General features: G+C 46.0%; 1 protein-coding gene across 4 annotated transcripts in view; it reads right to left on the reverse strand.

Moving 5' to 3' along the window:
• CDH3 (cadherin 3) overlaps nucleotides 1–18,953 on the reverse strand; it is a 107,806-nt gene extending 88,853 nt beyond the window's left edge. Inside the window, exons 1-3 of one of the 4 annotated variants that reach the window (XM_027119474.1) lie at nucleotides 18,751–18,953; nucleotides 8,145–8,248; nucleotides 7,135–7,188 (exon numbers count right to left, since the gene is read on the reverse strand). In XM_027119474.1, the coding sequence (XP_026975275.1) occupies nucleotides 7,135–7,137 (3 nt within the window). In that variant the 5' untranslated portion in view covers nucleotides 7,138–7,188; nucleotides 8,145–8,248; nucleotides 18,751–18,953. Of the gene's footprint in view, nucleotides 1–7,134; nucleotides 7,189–7,993; nucleotides 8,114–8,144; nucleotides 8,249–12,450; nucleotides 12,590–18,750 lie in introns of those variants that run through there. The other 3 variants (XM_027119473.1, XM_027119477.1, XM_027119476.1) reach the window with 3 other exon arrangements.
• Nucleotides 18,954–23,543: the final 4,590 nt, after the last annotated feature.

Raw genomic sequence — 23,543 nt, forward strand, 5'->3', positions numbered from 1 at the left:
TTGAGCTGGGACATCCATCTTCTGCTGCCCCTGAACACCTGGATTCCTGGTTCTCGGCCTTTGGACTTGGACTAAGAATTATACCATTGCCCCTCCCCACTCCTCCCCTTCTCAGGCCTTTGGGTTTGGACTGGAACTACATCTCTGGCTTTCCTGAGCCTCCAGCTTGCAGTCAGCAGATCGTGGGACTTCTTGGCCTCCATAATCATGTGAGCCAATCTCTCATCGTAAGTCTCATTCTATACACCTATACCTATCCTATTGGTTCTGTTTCTCTAGAGAACCCTGACTAATACACCTATTGACCCAACAACTTTTTTCCCTTTGTGTCATCTCCCTCCCTGGAGATGGTCCCAGTGAAGGGTAGGGAGAAACAACCTCAACTTGAAATGTCACAAGCATTTCAAGTTCTGGAGCTCTAGAACTTTAAAATTAAATTGTATTCAAAGTGCTTCTCCCACACAGGTTTACACGAAATTCTATTTTGCCTCCTGCCTGCTGCAGATTTAATTATGAATCATGCTGGATGGACGCATGAGGACATGGTGTGCCTAGGGAGCTGGGCAGCCGTTCCCTCCTGCTGGGCTTGCGTTCTTGTGGTTTATAACGACTTTTTGGTGAATAATAACCTCAAGTTCATGCCAGGCCTTTTGGTCTTTGCTGATGACCTATAGAGGCTGGAAGCCTGAGATTTCAAATTCATCAGCAGGCCTTTTAAGCCTGGTCAATCAGTCAGGACACACAGAGCCACAGAAAGTACAAGCTGCTGATGCAGAAGGACCCAAGCACTCAGAGGACTACACCATTTGCCTAGAAGTGTGAGGTTGAAATTTTTTTCTCTTTAAAATGTCCACTTGCTACGGGGCTTCAGGTGCTCAGTGGCAAGGCCAGCTAACAAGGAGTGCACTTATGGACTTTCCTCTAAGCCCTCATCTGAGGCACCAAATTCCATCATTAGGTATTCATTCCTTTGGCTTAAACCTTTCCACAGTAACCTGGCACTCCCTCCTGACTTGCTGATTATTTTTCACTTGGTCAGGCTCAAAGTGTCCTAGGCATTTTTAATCCCTTTCTCTCTTTGTACCCTCATCTACTCCCCCATCCAATTAATCACAAAGGCACCTTGATTATTCCTTCAGAGTGTCTCTGGGGAAGGCCTGCTTGAGTGGGAAGAGTACTGGTTGTGTGACCTTGAGCAAGTGATTCAAACTCTGACCTTCAGTTCCTCCATCTATAAAGTGGAGCTAACAACATCCTACTTCACAGGGTTTTTAGTAAGGATGAAAAATAATTCATGGTTTTATTAAAACACACACACACATACACACACACACACACACACACACACACACACACACACACAAACACCACTTCCCTAGAAGCCTCTTTGACTGACTAGTGTCAAGCCTAGTGATTTATAATATTCTTTGCATATATTATATGACGTACAAATAATGTATGGTTTTATTAAAATGAGATCATATTCCATATATATATATTTTTTTGCGGTACGCGGGCCTCTCACTGTCGTGGCCTCTCCCGTTACGGAGCACAGGCTCCGGACGCGCAGGCTCAGCGGCCATGGCTCACGGGCCTAGCCGCTCCGCGGCATATGGGATCTTCCCGGACCGGGGCACGAACCCGTGTCCCCTGCATTGGCAGGCGGACGCTCAACCACTGTGCCACCAGGGAAGCCCTCTCTTTCTTTTTTTAAATGAAGCATATTTGATTTATAATATTGTGTTAGTTTCAGGTGTACAACACAGTGATTCAATATTTTTGCAGATTACACTCCATTATAGGTTATTTCAAGATAATGGGTTTAATTCCCTGTGCTACACAGTACATATCCTTTTGCTTTTTCTTTGTCTTTCTTGACATTTTTTATGATCTAGGCCAATTATTTTATAAAATGTCCCTCGATTTAGTTTCCTTCTATTCTTTTTTCGTGCAAATGTATACATACAAATTTTTAAAATTAGGATCATATAGTACTGCTATGTTTTTAAACTTTTCATTGAAGTATAACACAAATACAGAAAAGTGAGCAGATCCTAAGTGACAATGAACACACGTGCTACCAACACCCAGAATAAAGGACAAAACGTGACCTGCCCCCGAAGAATCTTTTTGACCTCCATCAGTCCCTAACCCCCAACCCAAGGGTAATCATTATCTTGACTTTGAAAACAGAGATTAGGGCTTCCCTGGCGGCGCAGTGGTTGAGAGTTCGCCTGGCGATACAGGGCACACGGGTTCGTGCCCCGGTCCCGGAAGATCCCACATGCCACGGAGCGGCTGGGCCCGTGAGCCATGGCCGCTAAGCCTGCGCGTCCGAAGCCTGTGCTCCGCAACAGGAGAGGCCACAACAGTGAGAGGCCTGTGTACCGCAAAAAAAAAAAAAACAGAGATTAGTTTTGCCTAATTTTGTGCTTTATATAAATATATTCAATTTTGACTGTGCCACTTTCTCTCCTAAAAGAGAGAAGTTTTTTTTTTATTTTTTTTTTTGCGGTACGCGGGCCTCTCACCGCTGTGGCCTCTCACGCTGCGGAGCACAGGCTCCGGACGTACAGGCTCCGGACGCGCAGGCTCAGCGGCCATGGCTCATGGGCCCATGGGCCCAGCCGCTCCGCGGCACGTGGGAATCCTCCCAGATCGGGGCACAAACCCGTGTTCCCTTCATTGGCAGGCAGACTCCCAACCACTGCACCACCAGGGAAGCCCAAAGATAGAAGTTATTTAACTTATTTAAATCCACTAACGAGGCTGCTGTGAGGACATAAAGGTCCCTGGGAAACCCCTGCAGAGCACCAAACACATGTAGGTTCAGTATTGCTGTTATTGTTAATGTTATCAATCTTTGCCCTAAATTAAAGTATGAGGAAATTATAAAATCTCATGCTGGCGTTATTACTGAAGTCAAGAGCATGAGCTCTTAAATAGAGGGATCTTTGGCAAAAGAAAAGCGAGTCAGGGTAAAACAGCAAACAATGGAAAATAAGGGTTTGTGGAAGGGTATAAATAAGAAGCAAAATGTTTCCAGGTTGGACCAGCCTTACTTCCAAATTTATCTGATTATAGGACTCATCTGGAGAGTTTTTAAAAATACAGATTCTTATCAATGGGTCTGAAGTGGGGCCTTGGAATCTGTATTTTTAAAAGATGCTCCTGGTAATTCTTATGAACAGGCAAGATTTGGAAACAGTAGATTCTGAGGAGAGTGGAAGAGCACGGACTCGCTCCCTGGGATGGCTGGGAGGAGTCGGGTAACTCAATGTAGAAATAGTCATCATCATTCACTAGACATCTACTAGGTGTCAAGTACCAAGCTCAGCATGTTCCTACAGTATTCATTTAATTGTCACAACAATCCTAAGAGACAGAGATTACTGTCCCAATTCTACAGCTGGCCTCAGAGTTAAATGAGTTGCCTGAGATAATGTACAGGAAGATATCCAGGTGTCTCCAATTTCAAAAGTCTTAGGAACTACCCTAAACTGACAGGTCAGAATACTCAGCTCCATCCATTATGACAGGTCATCTATTATGCATGTGAGTAACACCATACTCATCACTTTACAGTTTTCAGAGCACTTTTTAAAAAGTGTTATTGGGGTATAATTTACGTACCATAAAATTCATCCATTTTAAGTCTGCAATTCAATGTTTTTTAATATATTCACAGAGTTGTGAAACCATCACCATGTTCAATTTTAGGACATTTCCATCACCCCACAAAGAAACCTTGTGTCCATTTACAGTCACTCTCCATATCCTCCACAGCCCCTGGCAACCACTCATCTCTTTCTGACTCTATGGATTTGCCTATTCCGGACATTTTGCATAAATGGAATCATACAGTATGTGGCCTTTTGTGTCTGGTTTCTCTCACTTAATGTAATGTTTTCATCCATTTTGTAGCGTGTATCAATACTTCTTTACTTTTTATGGCCAAATAATATTCCATTGTATAGATGTGCCACATTTTATTTGTCCATCCATCAGCTGATGGACATTTGGGTTGTTTCTGCTCTTTGGCTATTTTGAATAATGTTGCTATGAACATTTGTGTACAAGATTTTGTGTGGACACGTTTTCGTTTCTCTGGGGTATATACATAGGAATGGTATTGCTGGGTCATACGGTAACTCTACATTTAGTCAGTTGAGGAACTGGGAGGGTCCCTCAATGGCTGTGCCATTTTACCTTCCCACCAGCGGTGTATGAGGGCTCCTTTCAGAACACTTTTACAAATACAAACAACCCCAGAGATAGGCATCATTACTCGTATCTTCCCGACAAAGACACTGAGGGGCAGAGAGGGGATGTGACTTCTCTGCTATGAGGACTGGGCTCCAACCCTGCAACTGCCCTCCATCCTTCAGGAAACCTGACTTTCAGGCCAAAACAGTAGGTCTTTGAGAGGTGATGAGGTGATGGGCAGAGAGAAAGAATCTGCGGGTACAAAGCCTTGCTATGGAGATGGAACCTTCAGTTTTAGGAATGGAGACATCTAAGCCACTTATGTTTATGTTTTATTAGGCAACAGCCAGAGCCAGGTTCTGACTAATTAATGATGATCAAAGTGCTCTGACAAGATGGAGTGATATGCAAACATTAGCCATGAATTATTCACAACTGGGTGTTCTTAGCTGAAGGTGAGGAGGCTGCCAAGGAGTAAAAGAAAGCTAGGCCCTCACTTCCCCCTCAGCTTGCATGAGCCTGGGCCCTCCTGCAGGACTCAGTTTCTCAATCCAGAAAATGGGGCTAGACAGGCGCTCTCATCCCTTTATGCTCATAGGCCAGCACCTGGCAACCTGAGTCCTATTCCAATCAAGGCAGCATACTCAAGCTGCCTCCACCAAACAATAATTAATAATACCAACACACAGTTCAGGGGTCGACAAACATTTTCTATAAAAGACCAGACAGTAAATACTTTAGGCTTGAAGGCCAAATGGTCTGTCATACTCCTCATCTCTGCCACTGTAATGCAAAAGCACCATAGACAATACATAAATGAATGAAAGCAGCTGTCCTGTGAAACTTTCTTTGTGGACACTGAAATTTGACTTCTGTGTAATTTTCACGTTATAAAATATTATTCTTTTTTTGATTTTTTCCCTACCATTTTTTCCCTACCATAAGAACATAAAAACCATTCTTAACTCCTGGACTATATAAAAACAGGTGTTGGGACTTCCCTGGTGGCTCAGTGGTTAAGAATCCACTTGCCAATGTAGGGGACACAGATTCAAGCCCTGGTCTGGGAAAATCCCACATGCCGCGGAGCAACTAAACCCGCGAGCTACAACTACTGAGCCTGCGCTCTAGAGCCTGCGAGCCACAACTACTGAGCCCGTGTGCCACAACTACTGAAGCCCATGAGCCTATAGCCCATGCTCCACGACAAGAGGAGCCACCACAATGAGAAGCCCGTGCACCGCAACAAAGAGTAGCTCCCGCTCGACGCAACTAGAGAAAGCCTGTGCTCAACAACGAAGACTGAACGCAACCAAAAATAAATAAATAAAACAAAAACAAAAAACAGGTGTTGCCTCAAAATGTTAAACATAATTACTATTTAACCCAGCAATTCTGCTAAGTATATACCCAAAATAAATGAAAACATAAATCCACACATGTGTACATCAAAGTTTATAGCTATTCATAACAGCCAAAAAGTAGAAGAAAAACACAAATGTCCATCAACTGATGAATGGATAAACAAAATGTGGTATAACCATACAATGGAATATCGTTCAGCCATAAAAAGGAACCAAAGTTTGATATATGCTACAATATGGAATAGCCTTGAAAACATGCTAAGTGAAGGAAGCCAGACAAAGATGGCACATGTATGATTTCATGGATATGAAATGTCTCTGGAAACAGAAAGCAGAGGAGTTGTTGCCTGGGCCTGAGGGGACTGGGGCGGGGGAGGGTGATAACTAAAGGGCTCTTTGGGGCATGACGAAAATTTGATCATGGTGATGCTTGCACGACTGTGAATATACTAAAATTTGCTGAAGTGTACATTTTCAGTGGGTGAATTGTGTGGTATTTGAATTATATCTCAATAAAGCTGTTAAAAAGGAACTACAGAAGTAATGTCGTAGTTTGTTGACCCATGACATAGCACACAGTTGCTTAGCCTCTCACAAAGCACCTTTCCTCACGTTGTCACAACCAGCCAGGCATTTGCCCCTTCAATGGCTGAGAAAGCCAAGGCTCAGAAATGGAACTGACTAGGACACAGGTAACCAATGGTGAGATGTGAGCAGAACCCAGGTCTTTGGACTCGCTGTCCAGTGCTCACTGCAGCACAGACTTTCCCAGAGTTACATTCAGAGACTGGGTAAGTCACTCCTCAAAGCCCCGGGGGAGAGGAGATGACAGGAGGGGACCCATCCCTAGACCTGTCCCTCCCTGCTGCACCTCTGGCGCCAGCTTCCTCCTCTCTGCACCCCCTACCCCCCCCACCCCCGCCCTTCCCTGTGACGTATTTCGAAAAGGGCTCCAAAAGGGTGAGGAACCAGTTCAAGGTCACACAGCAGATATCAGACCTTTGACTTCCTTGATTTTTTTTTTTTTGCGGTACGCGGGCCTCTCACTGTTGTGGCCTCTCCCGCTGAGGAGCACAGGCTCTGGACGCGCAGGCTCAGCAGCCACGGCTCACGGTCCCAGCCGCTCTGTGGCACGCGGGATCCTCCCGGACCAGGGCACGAACCCGTGTCCCCTGCACCGGCAGGCGGACTCTCAACCACTGCGCCACCAGGGAAGCCCCTCCTTGATATTTTTGAGAATGAAAGGAGAGAGGGTTTGGGGCTTGGGTAGGGTTTGAGGTGAGCCAAGCCCCATCCCGTTCCTGATTTTTCTCTACACAACACCTCCCCTCCAAAACTCTCTCCTCTTTCATACTTTCAAAGGCACCGACCACTACAAGAGGGCTTTTAAAAATATTAATTGTAGAAGAAATATTAATTGTAGAAAAATCAGGAAATACAGATAAAGGGAATAAGGATCATCTTGGTCTCACTCCTCAGATGTAAACATGGAGGTGACCATGGGGACTATTTTGGGTGACTCTGGAGCCAGCGCATGGCTTCGAATCCTGGCTTCATCACTCACCATCTGCGTGACCTCTGGCAGCTCATTTCACCTCTCTGACCTCAGTTTCTTCACCTGTAATATGGGAGTAATAACAGCACCTACTCAGAGTTGTGTGACAATTAAATGAGGCTATAAAAAGCACTAAAAACAGTGTATGGCCCATAGCAAGCACTCAGTACATCATTGTATTTTCCCAGTGATTTCCTTCATACGTATTTTTTCCCTAGAAAAATGAGATCATTCCGTATCCATCATTTTATAATGGATCCCTCCCCTCCCCTTACCTTAACTGAATTATTAACATCTTTCCCTAGCGTTAGAAATCCTTCTATAGAACTTTTTTTTTTTTTTTTTCCTCGCTGTGCATGGCTTGTGGGATCTTAGTTTCCCCACCAGGGATCAAACCCGGGCCCTTGGCAGAGAAAGCACAGAGTCCTAACGACTGGACTGCCAGAGAATTCCCTAGAACATCTTTCTTAAGATATCATATGCATATGTAGTATTCCATCTCCTGAAGTGGGATACTTAGGTGTGATTTTTGTTTCCCCACCACCAAACACATTCATCTTTGACCAATTACTGCTTCAGGACAAATTCCTAGGGAATTCGTTGAGTCAAAGGATGTGCAGGCATTTCAGGCTTTTGGCACATAATCATCAAACTGCCCCTAAGAAAAGTTATGAATAGTTTCACTTCTGCCAGCTTAGAAAAGAAGGCCCCATGCTCTCCAGTGCCTTGTCTCCTCTTATCATTTAGAAACATCATTTCCAACTTGACAGCTCGGCTCAAGCTGAGAATGATTTTTACATTTTTAAATGGTGGGGGAAAAAAGAATATGCTGTGACACAAGAGAGTTAGATAAACATTATTATCTCACAAGGCTCCTGTGGGTCAGGAACTTGGGAATGGCTTGACTAACTGGCTCTGGCTTGGGATCTCTCATGAGGTTGCAGTTAAGATGTTGCTGGGGCTGTAGTCGTCTGTAGGTTTGACTGGGGCGGGAGAATCATTCAAAATGGCTCACGTACATGGCTGGTAAGTTGGTAATAACTGTTGGCAGGAGGCCTCAGCTCCTCTTAGACCACTCCATAGGGCTGCTTGAGTGTCCTCACAGCATGGTAGCCGGCTTCCCCTAGAGTGGGTGATCAATGAGACAGAAAGAGGATACTGTGATGTCTTTCATCCCCTAGCCTTGGAATTTGCACAGTTATCCTTGCAATATCCTGTTTGTTGAGTAAGGTCACCTCTATGCAGTGCAAGAGGGGACTGCTCAAAGATATGAATACCAGGAGTTTCTTACTGACTACCAGAGTAAGGAACAGAAGTGATTTATAGTAGATCCTTTTTAATTAAAAAATTAAATTCACATTCACATGACACAACACTATACATTTGACAAAGCTACACACAAATTCAGAGGTATTTTATTAAACGGAATGGGGGAGGAGGGTAATGGGAGTGGAGGATAGGGATAAAAAGAAATGAATGAATGTGTGAATTAATAAAACCAGAGAGAAGCCTTGTACAAACCAATTAAGAGAGTGGGCTGGGAACTGAGATGATTAATTCAACTCTCTTTACTCAAGCCCCCATGGTAGCCAACCCCCCCCACCAGCAAAAAAAAAAAGGGAGAGAAAGAAAAGTTTCCTTGTCCAAGATCACAAGAACTCAGCCTCCCTCATCAAGTACTGCTCTCTCTGCCTGTCACACCTTATTCAATTCATGGTTGACCTCCAGGGTCTTCAGAGAGCTCCACTTCCTGGTTAAATAGAGAAGATTTCTGCCTGTGGGAAGGGGTGTGGGGAGCAGCAGAACAAGCCTGGGAAGAAAAGGCCTAGTTATTACCCAAATAGTGGTGCTGGTGGATTGCTCACCCTTCCTGCCAGGGTTCCTCCTTCTCTGGAGACAAAGGGCTCTCAGAGCACAGAGCCCTGTGAACACCCCCAGGTCCAGCCTGTGAGTGGTGGGATAATCGAAACTCTCATTTCTTTAAAAATATATCCTGTGGTTCTAGGCCTTGTGACTTCTTTTATTTTTTTAATCTTCGAAGCTCACCATGCAAGAATTGTTATTTCAAGATGCCCAAAGAACTGAGTTAGATTGTTTTTAACTGTTTTACCTCCCTGTAAGGTCATTCATTCAGCAAATACTTATTGAGCACCTACTATGTGCCAGCATTAAGGATATAGCAGTGAACAAAGCAGGCAAAGCCCCTGTCCTCATGAGGGGTGGGAGTAGTGGGAACAGATGTTAGACAGTAAGCAAATAAAAAATACAACATGTAAACTAAAATGGGTTAAAGAGACAAAAAGTCATTGTGTTATCAGGAAAGCCTTGTATTTGAATCAAGACCTTAAGGGTAAGAAGGAGCCAGCCCAGTGAAAAGCAGTTTTGGAGTAAAAATAGCAGGTGTAAAGGCCCTGAGGTAGGAATAAACTTGTGTTTGAGTTGATTAGGGGGGCAGGCAGGGCTCAGATCAGAGAGGTCCTTGTAGCTCTTTGTCAAAAGAACTTGGGCTTTATTCTGAGTGTGAGATGGAACTGACTCCACCATTATTAGCTACATGACCTTGGGCAAATTATTTCATTCCTCTGAGCTTAGTTTACCTACCTATAAAGTGGATAATATTGGGCTGGCCGAAAAGTTCCTTCGGTTTTTAAGTAAAAATAAGAGACACATTTTTCATTTTCACCAAGAACTTTATTGAATAACGTATTCACCATTTTGTTCCACTATCTTCTGCCATTTTTCAGGCAACTTCATAATTCCATCTTCCCAAAACGTTTTATCTTTTTGAGCAAAGAACTGTTCCAGGTGTCTTTTATAGTCTTCCAGGGAATTGAAAATTTTTCCATTAAGAGAATCTTGTAAAGACCGAAATAAATGGAAATCCGAAGGTGCAATGTCTGGTGAATATGGCGGATGAATCAGAACTTCCCAGCCAAGGTGTAACAGTTTTTGCCTGGTCATCAAAGAAACATTCAGTCTTGGGGCTTCCCTGGTGGCGCAGTGGTTGAGAGTCCGCCTGCCGATGCAGGGGACACGCGTTCGTGCCCTGGTCTGGGAAGATCCCACATGCCGCGGAACGGCTGAGCCCGTGAGCCATGGCCGCTGAGCCTGTGCGTCCAGAGCCTGTGCTCCGCAACGGGAGAGGCCACAACAGTGAGAGGCCCGCGTACAGCAAAAAAAAAAAAAGAAAAAAAGAAACATTCAGTCTTGTAGTATCCTAATGGAAGATTATGCGTTCTCTGTTGACTAATTCCGGACGCTTTTCGTCAAGTACTGTTTTCAGTTGGTCTAACTGGGAGCAGTACTTGTTGGAATTAATCGTTTGGTTTTCTGGAAGGAGCTCATAATAGAGGACTCCTTTCCAATCCCACCATATACACAACATCACCATTTTTGAATGAAGATCGGCCTTTGGTGTGGTTGGTGGTGGATCATTTCACTTGCCCGGCGATCTCTTCCATTCCACATTACCGTACAGTATCCACTTTTCATTGCCCGTCACAATTTATTTTAAAAACGGAACATTTTTGTTATGTCTAAGTAGAGAATCCCATGTGGAAATACGGTCAAGAAGGTTTTCTTCGCTTAACTTAGGTGGAACCCAAACATCAAAGCGATTAACGTAACCAGGCTGGTGCAAATGATTTTCAACGCTTGATGTGGATACTTTGAGTATGTCGGCTATCTCCTGCATGGTATAACGTTGATTGTTCTCAATTAATGTCTCGATTTGATCGCTATCAACTTCAACTGGTCTACCCAACTGTGGAGCATGGTCCAGCAAGAAATCTCCAGCAAGAAACTTCAAAAACCACTTCTGACACGTTCGATCAGTCACAGCACCTTCTCCATACACTGCACAAATCTTTTTTTTGTTTCAGTTGCGTTTCTACCTTTCTTGAAATAATAACGCATAATATGCCAAAAATGTTGCTTTTTTTCTTCCTTATAAGTTTTTTTAAAATGCTGCCACAATATAATCTAGCAAAATTGTTTTTAATGAAGTTAAAGAAACTAAGCCCTACTAGAGTCATCTTGCTGAAACAACTGAACGAACTTTTTGGCCAAACTTTTTTTTACTTTCCTATCACATTTTAAGATTCCCATGAGGAGGAAATCAATTACTGGTTATTTGTAGACAATGGGCAGAAAAGATGGCTTCAGTCGATCAGAGTTCCTCCAGTTTTCTGCATCTTCTGCTACTCTGCGGCCCCTTCTACCCTTCCTCCTCCTACTGCTGTGGCACCCTATTTTCCCCAAAGCCCCTTCCTTTATAGCTCTACTTGAGGTCTCCCTCTGTACTGGATTCCCCTCCCACCAGCCCCCATCTTCTCCACCCTCTCCCCGACCCCCTCCCCTCCCTTCAATTTGACCTACAAACACTTCCTGTTTCTAGCCCCGCCCACTTTCTGGGACTTCTCCATCCGCTTCCCCTCTCTTCCCCATCCCCCTCCAAATTACCCTGAAAATTTCTCTAGGACCTCTCACCAAGCTGTTTACCCTTTCTCCTACCTCCCAAGGAGACTATTCTTTAAACTGCCTTCCTCCACTCCCCACCCCCGGAATAGTCTTTACAAACCGTTCTCCCTCCTCCCAAAGATTACTCTTTAAACGTTATCCCTCTACCACCCTCATTTTCCAAATCGTTCCCTAATTCCCCCCTCAATTCTAAAGTACTTCACTCCTCCAGGACCCGACTCCACCCCACTCTTATCTCGTCTCTCACTCTGCCCACAAATGAAGCTGGATCACTCTCCAGACTGTCTCTTCCTTCCAACCACCCTCCCAATTACCGCTCCCGGCAGCCTCTCCCCCACGACTTAAAATGTCCCCTCGAAGGAACCTCACAGTCCTATACCCGGCTAAGTCTCCTTTCTGATGTTCCCGCTACTTCCTGGGTTCCAGTTCTACCCCACTCTTGCAAGCATCCCGTGCTGGGTTCCCTCCCCACACAGGGAAGAGCCCCTTTCTGCACGTACCTCGAGGTTCCGGCCCGCGCCGCCCCCTTCTCCGTCCTCCGCCCACGCTCGGCCACTCCTTCAGCCCTTCTCCCGCTCTGCCCTGCTCGCTCCCTTTCTTCCCTCCACCTTCTGACTCCACATTGCTCCCTTCTCCAAATTCCCGGCCCTCCTACCAGGGGCCCCTCTGGGTCGCCCTCGCCTCTGCACGGCCCTCCCCATTCCCCTCCCCCTTCCCGGCCTCCCTGCTCCGTGCCCCTCAGCTCGCCATTCTCCTCGAGCCGCGTGCCCCGCCCAGCCCCAGCTCCCTAGTTTCCCGCTCCCTGGCCCCCATTCCAGGCTCGGCCCTCGCTTCCCGCAGCCTGACCTGCAATGGCGGCCAACAAGCACGGTGCCACGCAGCAACGGGCGACAACCGAACCTCCCGCCGCTGTCGCCGCTCCCGCCAGCACTTCCCGGGCAGAGCACCCGAGCACGCGCGCACGTGGGGCCAGGGCGGAGACAGGCGAGCGCCGAGAGTGGCGAGCCGGAGAAGGGGCGTGGGGAGCGGGGATGGATTGGGGGGGAGGGGAGTTCGAGTGGCGGCCAGCTCTACGTTGGTGACGGCCGATTCCCATGTGCTGAGGCCGGTGGGGGCTACTCCGGAGATCCCCGGAGATGGAAGGGGCGATGGAGCCCTCGTGCACGCCTTGGACACACTCTTAGCTCGGCCCCACCAAACGCGCCCGCTCTGCGGGCAGGTTTCTCACCTTGAAGGGAGCCCAGTAAGGGGTGACCATAATGAGAAGCCCACGCACCACACGTAAGAGTAGCCCCTGCTCACCGCAACTAGAGAAAGCCCACACACAGCAACAAAGACCCAACACAGCCACACACACACCCCGCCCCCCCCCAAAAAAAGGCAGTAGGGAGGCCAGTGTGACTGGAGTGGAGTAGACAAAGGGCAGAGTGGTGGCAAGTGATTAAAGGGGTGAAGTGGGGATTAAAGTAGATAATGAATGTTAAGCTTTTTGAACCTAGTAGTTGCTCAATAAAGTAAAGCTTTTTTTTTTTTTCTTTAAGAAACTACATTTTGGGCTTCCCTGGTGGCGCAGTGGATAAAAATGGCCTGCCAATGCAGGGGACACAGGTTGCATCCCTGGTCCGGGAAGATCCCACATGCGTGGAGCAACTAAGCCCATGCGCCACAGCTACTGAGCCTGCACTCTAGAGCCCGTGAGCCACAACTACTGAAGCCCGTGCACCTAGAGCCCGTGCTCCGCAACAAGAGAAGCCACCGCAATGAGAAGCCCATGCACCGCAATGAAGAGCAGCCCCGCTCTCTGCAAATAGAGAAAGCCCTCAGGCAGCAACAAAGAGCCAACACAGCCAATAAATAAATAAACTTTTTTAAAAAACCACTACATTTTGTTTTTTAAAATTCTGTGGGGCTTCCCTGGTGGCGCAGTGGTTGAGAGTCCGCCTGCCGATGCAGGGGACACGGGTTCGTGCCCTGGTCCGGGAAGATGCCACATGCCGCGGAGCGGCTGGGCCCGTGAGCCATGGCCACTGAGCCTGCGCGTCCGGAGCCTGTGCTCCGCAGCGGGAGAGGCCACGACAGTGAGAGGCCCGCGTACTGCAAAAAAAAAAAAAAAAAAACTGTGAAATAATCTCAGGTGTACACACAAAAAGGGAAAACAACATAATGAACATCCATTTAACCATGATCTACTCTAATAAATAAAACTCATCAGCTATGGTTGAAGCTTCCTATGCACCTGACCCTATCCCCACCCTCTGCCCCAAACATCACTCACTGAATATAGTGCTGATCATTCCTGTACACAGCTTTATATATTTACTCCATATGCATGTATCCATAAACAATCTCTAGTACTGTTTTTCAGGTTTTAAATATATATATGTATATATACACATATATATATACACACATATATGCATATTTCTGGTAAAGGATTAATATCCAGAATATATAGAGAACTCCTAAAACTCAATAACAAAACAACAAACAACCTGATTCAAAAATAAGCAAAAGATTTGAATAGACATTTTCCCAAAGAAGTCATATGAACGGCCAATAAGCACATGAAAAGATACTCAACATTACTGATCGTTAGGGAAATGTAAACCAAAACTACAAGATACAACCTCACATCCATTAGGATGGCTACTATCCAAAAGCCAGAAAACAGGGACTTCCCTGGTGGCGCAGTGGTTAAGAATTCACCTGCCAATGCAGGGGACACAGGTTCGATCACTGGTTGGGAAGATCCCACAAGCCGCAGAGCAACTAAGCCCGTGCACCACAACTACTGGGCCTGAGCGCTAGAGCCCATGCGCCTAGAGCCTGTGCTCCGCAACAAGAGAAGCCCACGCACCGCAACGAGAAGCCCGCGCACCGCGACAGAGCATCCAAGAACCAACGCGGCCAAAAAATAAATAAATAAATTTATTTAAAAAAAACCCCAGAAAACAGTATGTGTTGACAAGGATGTGGAGAAACTGGAACCCTTGTGCACTCTTAGTAGGAATGTAAAATGGTTCAGTCGCTGTAGAAAGCAGTATGGAAGTTCCTCAAAAAATTAAAAATAGAATTACCATATGAGCCAGCAATTCTATATCCAAAAAAATTAAGAATTATCCAAGACCCTCTTCAGGGTCTTGAAGAGACATTTGTACACCCATGTTCATAGTAGCCTTATTCACAATAGCTAAAACATGGGAGCAACCCAAGTGTCTGATTGATGAATAGATTACCGAAAAGTGGTATATATTGGGTTGGCCAAAAAGTTCCTCTGGGTTTTTCTGTACGGTGTTACAGAAAAGCCCGAAAGAAACTTTTTGACCAATCCAATACACTCCACGGAATATTATTTGGCCTTAAAAAGGAAGGAAATTCTGTAATATGCTATAACATGGATAAAACTTGAAGACATTATTCTAAGTGAAATAAGCAACTCACAAAAAGAAAAATACTGTATGATTTCACTTATATGAGGTATTTAGGGCTTCCCTGGTGGCGCAGTGGTTGAGAATCTGCCTGCTAATGCAGGGGACACGGGTTCGAGCCCTGGTCTGGGAAGATCCCACATGCCGCGGAGCAACTAGGCCCGTGAGCCACAACTACTGAGCCTGCGCGTCTGGAGCCTGTGCTCTGCAACAAGAGAGGCCGCGACAGTGAGAGGCCTGCGCACCGCGATGAAGAGTGACCCCTGCTCGCCACAACTAGAGAAAGCCCTCGCACAGAAACGAAGACCCAACACAGCCCAAAATAAATAAATAAATATATGAGGTATTTAGAGTAGTCAAAATCATAGACAGAAAGTATAATGGTGGTATAATTGACAAGGGCTGGAGAGGGGGAAATGGGGAGTTAATGTTTAAAGAGTATTGTTTATGACAGGAAACTGTCACATGTAGCCCAGTGATCAAACTTAGTGTCACTAATATAGTACAGGCCTATGTGATGGGCCTCCTGATACGATGTAATCGGAAAAAGATAACATGGCCTATGCAGTATTTACACAAAACTGACTTTCTTGAATCTAATCACAAAGAATAAATAGGTGACAGATTCAGATGGTAGAATCTTCTACAAGACAACTTCCCTGGACTCTTCAAAAATGTCATGAAAGGGGCTTCCCTGGTGGCGCAGTGGTTGAGAGTCCGCCTGCCGATGCAGGGGACACGAGTTCGTGCCCCGGTCCGGGAAGATCCCATATGCCACGGAGCGGCTGGGCCCATGAGCCATGGCCGCTGAGCCTGCGCGTCCGGAGCCTGTGCTCCGCAACGGGAGAGGCCACTGTAACAGTGAGAAGCCCGCATACTGCAAAAAAAAAAAAAAAAAAAAAAAATGTCATGAAAGAAAAAATGAGGTGACCATTGGTCAGGTCCTGGATCACAAACAAAACAAATTTACAGCTATACAGGACAAAACTGGAATAACTGGGGAAATTTAAATATGGAACTGTATATCATTTAATTGTATTTAATTGTATCCATGCTGAGCGTCTTAGGTGTGATAATGGTATTGTGGCTGCGTGTGAGAATGTCCTTGATCTTAGGAGATGCAGGGTGAAGTATCTGAGGTGTAAAGTGTCAGGATGTCTGCAAGTAGGTCTAAAACGGTTCAGCCAAAACAAAATAAAATGTGTGTGTAAATAACCTGGCAAATTGGATTGACAGTGAATCCAGATGAAAGATATATGAATGTTTGTTGATTGTACAGTTTTGAAAACGTTTCTGTTGGTTTGAATTTTTTTTGAAGAAAAAGTTGTGGCAAAAAAACCCACTTTGCCCACGGAGGTACTGAGCCCCTCTTGCATTATTTATGACAGTGTTGCCTGAGATTTGCAGGTCTGACCACAGCCGACGCTGACGCTGATCAGCCCTATTGCCAGGTGTTCCAGATCTCTCCCCCTCAGGTGCATCCCTTGTGGATGGAGTATATCGTTATTTAGGTGCTGCGAAAATTCCAGCATCCTTTAAAGGCGCAAAGGGAAAGAAGAAAGAGGAGAGGAAGCCGGCAACAGGCTCACCTGGTGCAAGTTCTGTGGCCTCCTGGGCACCCACTGCGGTGTGGCATCGCCCCCTCGTGGCCACCGGCAGGCACGCGTTGTCCGGGCCGGGAGACGGGCAGCAGGACCCTGCAGCACTCGCTCCCACCAGGACGCGCTCGCGGAGAGTTCCCCGCAAGGGCAGCATCCCCACAACCCCAGCTTGTTCACCTTGGGACCAAACATTTTAAAGAACACCAACTACGAGCGGGCAAGGAGCAAAGTCCTATACAGATATTAACTCAATCCTAGCATTAAGTCCCAACAGGTGGGACAATTGTAGCCCCATTTAAAAGAAGTTTGCGCCAGGTCACTCAGAGAGCAAGAAGTATTGACCGTTTTTAGCTGTATAAAAGATACTTGTGTCTCCATTCCTGAAAGATTTTGCTGTATACATACGTCTAGGTTGACAGATATTTTAAGCACAATGAAGATTTCATTCCCCATTCATATGGCTTCCACAGATGCTATTGGGAAGTCAGATGTTACTTCTTGAAGTTAATTGATCTTTTTCTCTAATTGCTTTTAAGATTTTATTTACCTTTTATATTTTATTGTTTCACCGTAATGTATCTGTTGTGGACTTATTTTTATTTGTGCTCCTTGAGTTTCATTGGGCTTCTTGAATCTGTAGCTTGGTATGTCTTTCATATAGCTTGTTCTGTATTTTCCTTCTGGGAATCTGATTAAATTTATGTTGGGCTTTCTACCCAATGGCTTAAGGTATTTTACTTTGTCTTCTATACTTTCCATCTCATTGTCTCTGTGCAATAATAGTTTCTGGACAATTTCTTCTCACCGATATTCCAGTTCATTCTCTCTTCTTTTATGTTTAATTTGCTGTCTAAACAGACAGCTGTTGTTTTTTTAAATTAGCTTTTTTTTTTTTTGCGGTACGCGGGCCTCCCACCGCTGCGGCCTCTCCCGCTGCGGGACGCGCAGGCCCAGCGGCCACAGCCCACGGGCCCAGCCGCTCCGCGGCACGTGGGATCCTCCCGGACCGGGGCATGAACCCGCGTCCCCTGCATCGGCAGGCAGACTCCCAACCACTGCGCCACCAGGGAAGCCCTAAATTAGCTTTTTTTTATTAAAAAAAAAAAAAATCTATTTGGTTATTTTTTCTAAACTGCTAGGCCAATTTTTAAAGCTTGTTTTTTGTAGATATTTTCAACCTTGTCTTTTATCTCTTTAAAAATACTAAGAATTGCTATTTTATACTCTTTCTCTGATAATTCCAGAAGTGTTTGGGTCTGTGTTTGTTGTCTATTAATTCTGCATGTTCTTTCACGATTTCTTATGTCCTTGTGTATCTAGTTATCTTTGAGAATGTGCTGGAAGTTACTAAAAATGAAGTGTGTGTGTGAATACTTTGATGTCTACGATGATAATACCTTTCTCTAAGGATCATTTCCATTTGCTTTTGTCAGACACCCGGGCACACCACTAGGTCAATGTTATAGAGTTTGAAGGCTGAGGATCTCTACACCTCCAAGACAACCTGAATTTGGGAGACATGTCTATGCCAGGGCTTATCTCCTGTTTAACATTTTCTTGAGCATGTCTTCATTTGGGGTCCCAGTTCAAATGTGGGGTGATTATTCAGACTCCCAGCTTTCAACACTTTTACATTTGTACCCCTTATACTGCAAGTCCACCAACTTTACTGCTGGCTTTCACAGGTGTCTCTTTCCACCAGCAAATGCCTTCAGGCAAAAGCAGCTTTGAGTGTTGGGATTATGACTTAGTCTCTTGCTTCTCCTAGAGTCTGATCCTTAATTCTTCACTCTCCTGTTAGCTCTTTGCAATGCTTTTTTCAACGTTTCATCCAGCTTAAGTTATTTTCCATGGAAGAGTTGGTCCTAATTACCTAGACTACCATTACCATGAGTGTAACCCTTCACTCAAGGCTTCATTATTCTCCCTCCAGCCTAGCTGCACAGGACGCTTCCTGTACCGAGGAAGAGAGCAGACGGGAGGAGAGAGGAAAAGGAGATGGTGTTTCTGGTTTTATGACCGTGTTTCGGGGGAGTAGAAACTTACATTCCCTCAGGAAAAGCCAAACTTTTTTTTCAGAGAGGGGAGCTATTGTTACCTTAAGTTTCTCCACTTACCTAGACTACCTCATATGATTCAACGTCTCCCCAAACTGTCCAGCAGATCACTGATAGGAGATGGCAGTTTCCGGCCACTAGGCAGAGCCGGGGTGGGGGAGAGAGCGCAAGGCCCCGGTCTGGCGTGTTCTAGCCATGGGGCGTGGGTGGTTGGTGGCGGCCACGGGAGGAGCGTAGCCTGGCCCCGGGAGCAGAGTGCAGGGCAAATACCTCGCGCGCGCTCAAGCTCTTGCCTCCTCTTCACTTCCTCAAGATGGAGCGAACACCAAGCGGCACGCATTCGCCTCTGCGCATGTCGAAAATGACTATAGCATGCGCCAGGGCCACGTTCCTCGCCCACGAGCGCCCCAGTCAGCGGCGGAATACGTCAAACCAGGAGTCGAAGCGCACCACCGCCAAGGCTTTCGGGAAATGTAGTCTGCAGCCGCGCAGCGCCTGGAGACCTGGGAGGCTGCTCCCTTTGCAAGCGGGTGGCCCGCACTAGGTGGACTACACTCCCTACCCAGCACTCCTACAGTGTTAGGGGACGCAAGTGCGCTTCTTTTTTTATTTTTGGCCCGGAGGCATGCGGGATCTTAGTTCCGCCACCAGGGGTGGAACCCCTGTCCCCTGCAGTGGAAGCGTGGTCTTAACCACTGGACCCACAGGGAAGTCCAAGTGGGCTTCCTTTGACACCTCTTTAAAAGGCACACCCAGATTTTCTATTATTAAGTCTAAATTTGGTGGTATAAACCTAATCTGTCTGGTGTCACCATTTTAAACGGCTTTCTCGCCCTCGCCAGGCTATCAAATCCCCTTTAGGAGCTCATAACCTGAGAAAAAGCAATTTTGTGCTTACTTACAGTTATTAAAACTTAGTCGAGACCAGTTCAAAACTCGAAATTCATACCTGATTCTTAGATGCCCGCATGCCCAGCCCGCATGGGTCAGGTGAGGGATAAGAAGGAAGGTGCCGGTCCACTGTGTTAGTCCTGTTGGGCCCAGGGCCGGTGGCCTGCCCCAGCAGGCGGCCTCCTCACAGGAAGATGCGCGCCAGTCTGTGGGCTGTGTGCAGCTTCATCCCAGCCCACTATATTCATTCAGAGAGGGGTAGCCTAGTTCTGTCCTCACCTCCAACCCCTCTCCAGGTGGGTCACCCGCTAGTTTGGTGGGGCAGCCCCTGGGACACAGAGCCATTGCTCCTGCCCACCCTCTGACTTCTTTCCTCCGGGGAGCTCAGGCGTAGGATAAACATATCTCCCAGTTTGTCAGCACAGTCCCAGCTTCCCGTCTGGTTAGCTCCCCCTTGAGAATGAGCTCAATGGTCCTGGTTTAGCTGATCAGTAATACATATGGTCACTCCACCCAGGATCCACTGAAATCCTGTCTTGTGACCTCTGACGGCAAAGAAATCGGAGAGAGTGGGCCTGTCGTTTTTTTCCAAGGCACAGCACAAAGGCGGACGCTCAGAGGCCTTCACATTCTGCTGGTGGGGTTACTCCACCAGAACACCCCTCCATTCAGAAATCTCCAGACAGTTGCAGGCACCTGTCTGTTACATTCCTCCCCACCTCCTTACCACCGAATACCCACTCTTCAGGCGCATGTGCAAGCTCTCCTAAGAACTCGGAGTAGTAGCCCTGAAGTGGGCTTGTGGTTTTGCTGGAGATAAAGACAGCAAGCTCCAGTGATGTCAGATGCCCCCAATATCTCCAGCCATTCTCTTGGTGCCTGATTCCCCCAGCCCTGTGGGGAGGGCCAGGGGACTCATCCTACCACCACAAGGATCCTCTCCTCTGGATCTGACCCTGTTGCACGGTTATATGTCAGTGGGGGCCTAGGAATGAGAGGTTGTGAATTTCTGACTTCCTAGTGAATCCTGTGGGAGCATGTGCCCAGTTCTTGTGGTACCCTTTAGAATGTAGGGGAATATGACTTTTTTCATCTTTCAGGCTTTATCAGCAATTCTAAGCCAACAGAAAAGTCCATGCCAAAACTCTGTGACAACTCTTAACTTCTGAAAATGAGTATTAAAATTCAAGAACAATTGGTAATTGCTAGTTTCTTAAAGCACATGGTAAAACAAAACCTCCATTAATTACTACAACTAATACTTATCTGGTCATAGCAGAATAAAATACCATCTTTATATCAGGTCCAAATTTCTTGGCTCCTTTATCCATTAAAATGTTTGTCCAAAAAAAAAAGTGTTTTTCCAAAATTACAGGGCTTTCCCTACAATTTGCTAGCAAAAATTGGTTCTTTCCTTCCACCAACTCCTGCCGATAATCACCTATGTTGCTTATCTACAGGAAGCCCTCTGTGCCCCTGCCCTCCCCTTCTTTTTAATTATTCCCTCAAATGGCATTTCTAGAGAGGGGAACTACTTTGATTTTGACAGTACCAAGACTGACACTTTCTTGGGCTTGGATCAGACTTCTCACCCTTGGGAGCATGAATGCCCATCATTCCTTCTCCTAAATGCTTCAGACATGCTGGATGTACAGGTCAGACAGGCTCATGGTACCGAGGGGAACTAGGGAAGTGGCTTTGTATGAGAAGGGACCAGGTAAGAGCAGGGAGGCAGACTAACTGTAAAAGAGTTTAACATTCACAGAGACACATACAACAAATATGCATCAGCCTCTTTTAACAAATATTAATAATTTGACAGATTTGCTTTTTTATTAAAAAAATTTGTCTTCTTTTATCCCTTCCCAACCCTTTCCCCACTAGCTACTGAGGAAACCACCACTCTGAAGCTGGTATTTTAATACTTTCCTACTTTTACTTCATATGAGTTGATAAAAAAAATAGGTGATATGGATTTTTAAAAGTTTTATCACACTGTATGTAATCCCTCTGCAACTTTATTTTCAATTGTTTTCAATGTTAGCCTTGTTAGTAACATGTACACTCAGTTCAACCATTCATTAAACATTTGAGTATCTCCTGTACTGGGTACAGGGGACTGAACAAGATATGCAAGTTGTTGTTCTCAATCATCAAGCTACTCACTTGCTTTTTTTTTTTTTTTTTCGGTACGCGGGCCTCTCACTGTTGTGGCCTCTCCCGTTGCGGAGCACAGGCTCTGGATGCGCAGGCTCCGCAGCATGTGGGATCTTCCTGGACCGGGGCATGAACCCATGTCCCCTGCATCGGCAGGCAGACTCTCAACCACTGCGCCACCAGGGAAGCCCCTCACTTGCTATTTTTATACTTTTCTGTAAATATGTTGTGCTTCAATAAAATTTACACCCCCCAAAATCTCTACTCTCACAGAGCTTACCTTCTTGAGAAGGACATACAATAAACAAGTAAATGTCAGGTGGTGGTAGGTATTGTGGAGAAAATGAAGCTGGGAAGGGAGGTGGAGCATGCCATGCAGGGGGATTGCTTTTTTTTTTTTGGCCACGCCAAGGGGCTTGTGGGATCTTAGTTCCCTGACCAAGGATTGAACCTGCGCCCTTGGCAGTGAAAACCCTGAGTCCTAACCACTGAACCACCAGGGAATTCCCGGGGATTGCTATTTCAATAGGGTAGTCAAAGAAGGGTTCACTGAACAAAGATCTACAGGAGGTGAGGAACCAAACCAGGTGACATCTAGAAGAAGAGGATTCCAGGAAGAGTCAATAGCAAATGCAAAGCGTCTGAAGTGGAAGCTTGCCGTGGGTGTTTAAGTTACTGCAGAGAGTTTGGTGGAGCCGTAGTACAGTGATCAAGAAAGAAGACGAGTGGTGAGTCAGACAGATAATACAGGAGGGTGGCAGGTGGTGGCAGTACTGCATAGGGCTTTTACTTTAGTCTTTATTCGTGGAGAGCTATTTGAGGGCTTTGAGAAGATGAGTGACACAATCTTAGACTTTTACAGTGCCACTCTGGCTGCTGAACTTCGAATATAGAGAGACACGGGTGGAAGCAGGGAAACCAACTAGGAGGCTATTTATTGCAAATACCTGGACTGTAGATGATGATGGTGACTTGGCCTAGGATGGCAGAGGCAACAAGAAATGGCCATCCACATATATCCTGCAAGTTGGCAGACAGAACTTACTGAACCTTGGACGTGGGGTGTGAAAGAAAGGTATCAAGAATGGTACCCCAGTTTGGGACTTGAGCAACTGGAAGGATGGGGTTGCCTTTTCCCAGACGGGAGGGCTGAGGTAGGAACATGCTTATGATGAGGGTGGGAAGGGGAGATCATGAGTTAGTTCATTTTTGGACATATTAAATTTGAGATGTCTGTTAGAAATCCAAGTGGAGGTGTCAAGTAGGCAGTTGGTTATGAGTATGGAATCTTGGGCTGGAGATAAAATTTTCAAGCAGGTATTTAAAGTCTTGAGAGTAGATGAGAGCCCCAATGAGGGTGACTGTAGAAAAAGAAGAGAGATCCAAAGATGGAGCCCTAGAAGAATTCCTATGTCTAGAGCAAGGGAAGATATAGAACTTGGGAGAATTAGCTGTCAATAAAGTATAAGGAAATCTAGGTGTGATAACCTGGAAGCCAAGGATGAGGAAGTGATCAACTGTACCAAATAATGCTGACAGGTCAAGTAAAAGGACTGAAAAGGGCTTCCCTGGTGGCGCAGTTGTTGAGTCCGCCTGCCGCTGTGGGGGACACGGGTTCATGCCTCGGTCCGGGAAGATCCCACATGCCGCGGAGCGGCTGGGCCCGTGAGCCATGGCCGCTGAGCCTGCACGTCCGGAGTCTGTGCTCCGCAACGGGATAGGCCACGGCAGTGAGAGGCCCGCGAACCGCAAAAAAAAAAAAAAAAAAAAAAAAAAAAGGACTGAAAAAATACGACTGGATTTAG

The sequence above is a fragment of the Aethalodelphis obliquidens genome, unplaced genomic scaffold (assembly GCF_003676395.1).
Source record: "Aethalodelphis obliquidens isolate GAN/ISIS:26980383/991018 unplaced genomic scaffold, ASM367639v1 scaffold20, whole genome shotgun sequence".
NCBI classification, from domain to species: domain Eukaryota; kingdom Metazoa; phylum Chordata; class Mammalia; order Artiodactyla; family Delphinidae; genus Aethalodelphis; species Aethalodelphis obliquidens.